Here is a 7,849-nt window from a genome sequence, read left to right on the forward strand (position 1 = left end):
CAAAGAGACCAGATGGCTGGAGAGGAGGGAGTTGGGGAGAATAGTACTTGGAAAAGTCAGAGAGGTTCAGGGCAAGATTGGGTAGAACTTTGTGTGCCATTGGCTTTTTACTCAGTGAAATAGGAGCTGTTAATTATTTTGAAAAAGGAGGATGTGGACTAATTTCCATTTTAAGAAAATGATTTTGGCTGCACTAGAGTAAATAGAATTCAAGAGTAGAGGAATGGAAGCAGGAAGTCATGAGGCTATTGTAATAATCCAAATGAGTGGAGAAGTCTGAGACCATAGTGAATGCAATGAGAAGTTGGATTCTGAATACACTTTGGATATAGAGGTGGATAGGATATGGGGAAAGATCGGAATTAAGGATAAATCCACAGGTTATAACCCAAGAGAGTACAGCAGGATAGAGATGTTATTAATTGAGATGTGGATGACTTTGGACGGATCAGGTTTTGGTGGGCAAACATCAAGAAAGCCAACACATAGAGACTTCCATTCTATCAAGTCAGTGCTAAATGCCTTGCACAGGACCAACCGACAGGTATATAAGAGTGAACAAAACATAGTTCCAGCCCCCCTGAGAATTAACAACCAAGTGGGCCAATTAATAAACAGATTGGGCACTCTCCATCTAAAAGGAAATTGTCTATGAGGGGCTAATACCTATCTTCTCTAACATCACCAAATCTTGGAATATGAAAACATAAAGGGTAAAAATGTGAGTTAAGTTTCAAGCAAACTAGATCTCTTGACCCGATCGGCAGCATACTTATGAAACTAATGGAATTCATTACTAATATTAAACAATAAAAAAGTATAACATGAAATTAACATACTAAATTTCCCCAAGTGCTTTATAGCCTTTATTTTATATATTCAAGTATTACTGCAAGCTAACAATATCGTTTCCCAAGGTAGGCTGCACACTGAGCTGACACTGACCTCATCTTTGCGATTCAGTGGGAGGGACTCCACTCACAACATCATGGTGGCATATTGGCGACAGGTGGGACTCAGCTACCTCGGGTGCTCCCAGATCTGTGCAAAAGCAGTGAGAGATGCACTGAAGACAGAATTCAAAGCAAATGCCGAGAAGACTTCTGGCAGCAGCATAACAGTTGTAAAAGTCAAAAAGGAATAATCTGCCCTGATTTAACTTGAATACTACATTTTCAGAGTGAAGATGTGTGGGCACATGTTATGGCAGATTGAAAACGATCTCACTTCATGGGGGAAAAAAAATACCTGTCTTTTTCATAGATTGACATTGCCAATAATTTGAAGTAAGGCTCAAAAAATAAATCATTTCCCATATGTTTAAATAAATGTATGATAAAAGAAAACATAATAAATGAAATTAAGACTCTGAGAAAATATTCCTCTTTGATGTTGATCAAGCTTTGCAGCCATATCTGTTTTCTGAAAACCTTAGACTGAATGAACTATGGGTTTGAAAACTACTATTTTCTAAAACATAACATTTTTTTATATTATGGAAGAAATCCAAGATTATAATACATAGTTTGGAATGTAAGAAAAACACAAAAGAACTCCAAAACAGGAAAAATCATGTTTAATCTCTTCTTTCAGAGTTAACCTCTGCTAATATTTTGGTGTTTGTCCTAAGGTAACATGTGTAAAAATGTATATTTCCAGGTAAATATAAACACACATACACACATGTTAACAATTATCAATTTCCCTCAGAGATGATTTGGAATAAAAGAAAGATGTATGTTATATACACTACTATGTATAAAATAGGTAACTAATGAGAACCTACTGTATAACACAGGGAACTCTACTCAATGCTCTGTGGTGACCTAAATGGAAAGGAAATCTAAGAAAGAGTGTATATATGTATACGTATAACTGATTCACTTTGCTGCATAGCAGAAACTAACACAACCATACTCCAATAAAAATCAATTAAAAAAAGAAAGATATATGTGTTAGACCACATACTGATTAAAAAAGGTGATTGTTAAGGTAAAAAGAAAATAGACCAATGTTATTTTCAAAAACACATTTTAAAGAAGAGTATATCTCTAAAATTTTTAAAAATGTATAGTCAAAATAATATTCAATCAAATTATATTCACTAGATGAATATTTTATTTTCTTACAAAATTTTGACACACATACTATGCATCAAGTGAAAGAAAACTCAGTGCTCTCTATATATATCTTATTAGGATTGACTTTTTAGATAAGATCTTAAAATGTATACTTTACATTGATAATGTCATTTCTCCTAATTAAAATACTATAGTTAATGTGTGTGTGTGTGTGCATATATGTGTATCCACTTGTTAAGTACTTCTTTCAGTCACTGGTATAATGCTAAGTGAAGAATGATGCAAAATGATATTCATAACAGCAAACATTATATAGAGCTTATGTGCCTAGCTCTCTTCTATATGCTTTCCTATTTATCAACTAATGTGAACCTCACAACACATCAGTGAGCTAAATACGATTGCTACCACCACTTTACTAATGAGAAGAAATGAGTCACAAAGAGATGGAGTGTTTTAGCATAGCTTACCCTATAGTCACAGAGATAGGAAGTGGCACTGGTTTTCACACCCTGGTTATTGGGCTTTAGAATTTGTGTCCTTAACGACTGTACTCTGCTGCTTCATAGAGTTTCAGCCCATCAATTTCTTTTTTATCACATGAATAGGTATTTTTTAATTATATTGGATAAGTATATATATAATTGCAAATAATCACAATTACTCTCAACTTAAAAAGCCTAATTTTTAGTCTAAATGTTCTCTGAGAACTTTTTTTCAGGCAACTTACATTTACCAATTTCATTTTACAATTATTCATCAGATTTACATGTCTAATTTTTTCATAAGGTCCCAGAAACTTTTCTCAGATTTTAGTACCTCCTGTTATTTTCCAGTATTTATATAACCATGTTTTCCCCCTCAGGCTTGTAAAATAAGTTATTTGTAATTCAGCTTTTCTAGTAGTAGTAGTAGTAGTAGAATTAACAAGTAGTAATTCTAGTAGTAATTAACAAGTAACTGTATTAGCTGATCTGGTTCTATTGTGTTTCTTAAAAGACTGCTATGTGCTTAACATTATACTTGATATTGAAATAAATCAAAGTCATTGATCTTTCCCTGGAAGAATTTACAGTTTAGTTGAAAAATAGATAGCTTACCTTCACAAACAAAAACTGTCTATACCAGCATTTCTCAGCTTCTTTTCATGAAACACAGTGATTTCACCAGGCTGGACATTCCAATGAGTAAATATTGTGGATGATACACAATTCCTAATTCACTCACTAAAACTTTCACATTCATTAAGTTTATATATATGTGTGTGTATATATATATGTATATATATATGTATATATACATAAATGTATAAAGTTCTTCACATATTAGTGAATGAGAGCATTATGAGTACAAAAATAAATTTGAATCTCCCCAAATATTTTTTTTTCTTCTTAAAGTATATCATTTTTAAGCTTTCCTGATTTTTGTTATTAGTAAGAAGTTACTTGCAACTATTGACATCTTGGTTTAGAATAATATTTTTCATCTCATATAGTCTTTGAGGACCCATATAGTGGTGGAAGTCTTTATTGAGAAGATGGGGTTTGAAGGATGTGTATCATTGGTATTCAACTTTTAAATGACATTATATTTTTACGTTACTATGGACTTTTACTTAAATGAATCATTCTCCTTGAATTCTGTTGTTTGCCTCAGGAGCATTAAAACAACTTGTATTCAGTTTCACCAAGATCCTATACTGAAGTGGTTATATAGTTCTGTATTCAAGATTGTACTGTATTGAATTGAATTAGTGTTTTTATCAACATAGCCTAGAAACAGCTTTAACTCTTCTGATGAGGACAAATACCTCACTGAAAAATATACCGGTGTTTATTTTTGCCACATCCAAATAGCCAAATATACCTCCCCCTCTCTGTTCCCTGTATCTTATCTCTCAGCATCTCCAAAGAGTCTTACTCTCTATTGACAGACAATTATTAACACCAGAAAACAATTTTAAGATAGTTTTCACTAAGAAGCACTCAACTATTTTTTAATAATCTCAACAGTTAAAAAATTTGTGTATCCTAATTAGCACAAGGCTAAATAACACATTTATTTCTTATTATAGAGCAAGCATTTGAAAATTACGATTTCCACAAAACCACCTTTTCTAATAAAATAAAATATTTTACTGTAATATTGTAAGAACATCTAAAGATTTTATGTCTATACCAAATTTTTCTTTAAGCATACTTAGCAGTTTATGTCCAAAGGCAAACCTGAAAAACCAACCAGATAAGGTCTACAGGCTCTTCCTTCTGCAATGATTTAAAATCTGATTATGAAATATTTTATTGGCAGTTACATAAGTGACTAAGGCAGTGTTTCTCGGCTGTTTTGTGTTAATGGGACATTTTCTAATTGTAGAATTTTCAGTGGATTTCTTGAAGGAATTAAAATATTTAAAGAATACTACAGAAGGCAACACTGATTATCACGTAGTACAATCACCACAATCACTGTACAGTAACTGGTGCTGTGTTGTACAGAGCACTTCCCCAGGATGAACTTCAGCTCATGTCCTTATTTGAACTGTCCCTGACCTGCCTGCTCTTTTATGTCCTCAGTGCAGCCATTGAATTTTGATCTTTCTTCCTACAGGAGCTCCGTGTTACATAAGCCTCTTACTTCTCATCCCCAATCAGTTATATCCTTCTGATGGCTGACTTATACCCATAGTATCTTTTTACTTTCAGTTGTTGTATAAGTGCATTTTAAACGTTGATCAATTTTGACAACATATTCACTAAATATTGTGACTTTTGAACTAAGATATAACCTAAGGAATACACTGCTTTCTTAAACAGAGCTCTGTGGACAGTTACAGTTCACTCTATAAACATATCCAAAGTCTAAATGTAATGGGAATGTCACTCATAGATCTATTTTCTGATACCCTAATTAACTTTATTTTTTACCCAGTTTAAGTTTTTCAGTGTTGAAAGCTAATGACCAGATGACAGATTATTTCATGGCTAATACTTCCATAAATTTGTAAACTTGTGATATAAAGATTTGGATTCTAATTTACTAGAAAATAAGTCTTTGATCTTGGTGCTATTCTGGGCAGGGCTCCAGCCTTAAAATTTATGTAAGCCTCTATAAATGATTTGAGGATAATAAAACACAGTTTCAAATTTTCATGAGAGTCATAGGAAACCAACAAGAACAAAAGGTTTCTGTAATTCTTAATCATCCTCCTTATAAGATTATATCCAAAATCAATATTGTCTTTTCATTATTAATGCAGAATATATATTTTAAAAATAATGAAGTAGTGCAGTTTTATTTCTCAGTAGTCCCAGTCTCTTTACTTCATGTTTTTATTGGCAGTGGGTAACATAATAGCTTCAATTATATCTGGGGCAGTTAGAAATCGTACCACAATTTTAGGTTAATGTTTTTTAATTCACCTCAATAAATAGTTTTTAAGTGTCTCTCACATAAAATCTAGGTATAAAATATTACATAGAATAAAATGGTGAAAAAAACCCCTCTCTTCTATAGGACCTAACAGTATTATGTGGGCTTTAGACCTAAATGATAAAGCAAAGTTAGAATGCATGCTATTTATATTTATAGCTAAATTTCACATGATTGATTTAAAAGTAAACTTCTTATATGTCAATCATGATTATATGAGGATAATATCAATTGTGATTGTATCAGCAATGACTTATGAAGGTAAATCTCTCATATTACCAGAAGATAATATTAAGTCTTCCTGAGACAAGCAGGGATACCTTCATGAAGGTGGAATAATTTATGGTAGACATGGAAAAAGGATTTCCAATTATAGAAGCAAGAACAAAAGAAGTAGAAGTGGGAAAGTATAGGGCATCTTATAAACTAAGTAGTTCACTTTTACTAGAGATGATAATACATGCAGTGCAGAAAAAGAGACTTTACCATTATGTGAAAGAAGTATTATTCCCATTCTTGAATTTAAATTTGGAAACAAAAATTGATATTTAATTCCACAAACAATGGAAATCTGATTAGGTTTGAAAAAGAGCATGGTAGTATTACAGTTGTAGTAAGAAACATAATTAGCCCAGTATTAATAAATATGCATTTCTAGAGTAAGGAGTTATAGCTGTTCAGATCTGCCAAGAGATTATTTTAATGATCCAGAAGAGAATTAATGAAGGCTTGAACTAGTCTGGTGTCAGTAAGATTGGAAAGAAAGAAATGGCTTTTTGTACAAATGGAAATGATAGAATCTAAAGACAAGTACCTAAATGCTGTGAAGATTTAAAGATAACCCTGAGGCACTTGTAATGTGTAGCTGAGAGAATTCTGCTAATATTACAGAACCGAGGAAGTCGGGACCAGGAGCAGGTTGTGGGAAGAAGATGGGATGAATTTATTTGAAGGGCTGACAAGGTATCCAGGTAGAGTTACGGAGAAAACTTTTGGAAATGCAGATCTGAAGCTCTAGAGAGAGGTGGCTAGCAGTTAGATTCAGGAGTCATCTCAACAATGGTCCTGTTCAATCTATACCAACCTACTTACTTCCAAGCCTTGATTCAGTATTTCATAAAATTTTTTCAGTCAAACATTTATTACAGAGTTGTTCACACACTTTCCTCATAGGATTTTTTTTTTCCTCATAGGATTTTTAACTGCTATTTAAAATGGAAATTACATAATCTCTCTTAGTTCTGTGAATATTGTAATATCTTTGTTTGTGATCTTAAAATAGAGAAAATACGACCCTTTTCTCAAATCACTGGGAGCTTTGGTGATTATGTGATTCTTAGGAACATGTTCTGTGCTCCGGTCCTCAGCCCCTAGCAGAGGTAGTTGGTTCTGAGTAGGCTATTTAATGTATTTCCTAATTTGTCAAATGTAAGTGGTAACCTCTACCTTGCTTACCTCATAAATGTGCATTATTATAAATGAGACAAGGTGAAAGCGTTACACAAATGTAAGGGGTGATTATTATGTTCTCTCTCCACCTCTATCTTGCATCCCCACATGAAAAATTCAGCCAACTGGATGGCAGTGACATTATATGCCTCCTGCTAGGCCTCACACAGGCTATGCTCAGGGTTCAGTAGATTAGGACATAGACATGATGGGTAGGTAGGAGACATGATATTATTGGGCTTGTGGGCTTGGGCTGTGAGACTGGGCAAAGGAACAGTCACATGCACCTCATTTTACTCCTCGATAAAACTGAGATGATGATAGAACCTCTTCGTTAGGTGTTGCGACTTCTAAGTGCTCAGAAAGGTTACCTATAGACTATTATTGTAATGGGTTCAAATTTGAAGTCTCAAAGTTGAATTTGCAAAAATGTAGTATTTATTTCCTTAAAAAATTAAAGTTAACATAACTCTGCAGCCTTTAAGCAAGCTATTGGCAAATTTCTTATCAGTTCAAGGTAACAGTCACATCTGGTTTTAAAATGAATTCATTTCAGAATTTTGACTCAGTTAAAGTTTTTACACCTGTTGCTTTTGCAGTTGTTCATCTCTGATGCTGAATTATAGTCCAGGAATCAGGTCAGGGGTGTCTGGTCCACATGCCCACATGTTGTCCTCTTTTCTTGCTGTTTTCCACTGTTGTATAACATGTTAATCTCATACCCATCATTGTGCACTGGCATCTGCTGCTGACACCCATGATCCTTGTGGCCTCCAGTTAAGAAGTTCACATAGTGTGTCTTCATTATACCCACCTTTATTTCTGGCTAAGTTATGTAACAGTAACAGATAATACCCAAGTCACAATAACTTATAACAACAAAGATTTAT

At 33.5% G+C, this 7,849-nt stretch overlaps 1 protein-coding gene across 1 annotated transcript; it reads left to right on the forward strand.

Annotated features, from left to right (window-relative positions):
* Positions 1-931: 931 nt before the first annotated feature.
* Positions 932-1,144, forward strand: LOC307194557 (ATP synthase subunit epsilon, mitochondrial-like; the record flags this gene model as incomplete). The annotated part of the gene is made up of 1 exon (XM_079937730.1): positions 932-1,144. Exon 1 carries the CDS (start codon positions 989-991, stop codon positions 1,142-1,144), a length of 156 nt encoding a protein of 51 aa, XP_079793856.1. The 5' UTR covers positions 932-988.
* Positions 1,145-7,849: the final 6,705 nt, after the last annotated feature.

The sequence above is a fragment of the Stenella coeruleoalba genome (genome assembly GCF_951394435.1).
Source record: "Stenella coeruleoalba genome assembly, chromosome: 1".
Taxonomy (NCBI): Eukaryota; Metazoa; Chordata; class Mammalia; order Artiodactyla; family Delphinidae; genus Stenella; species Stenella coeruleoalba.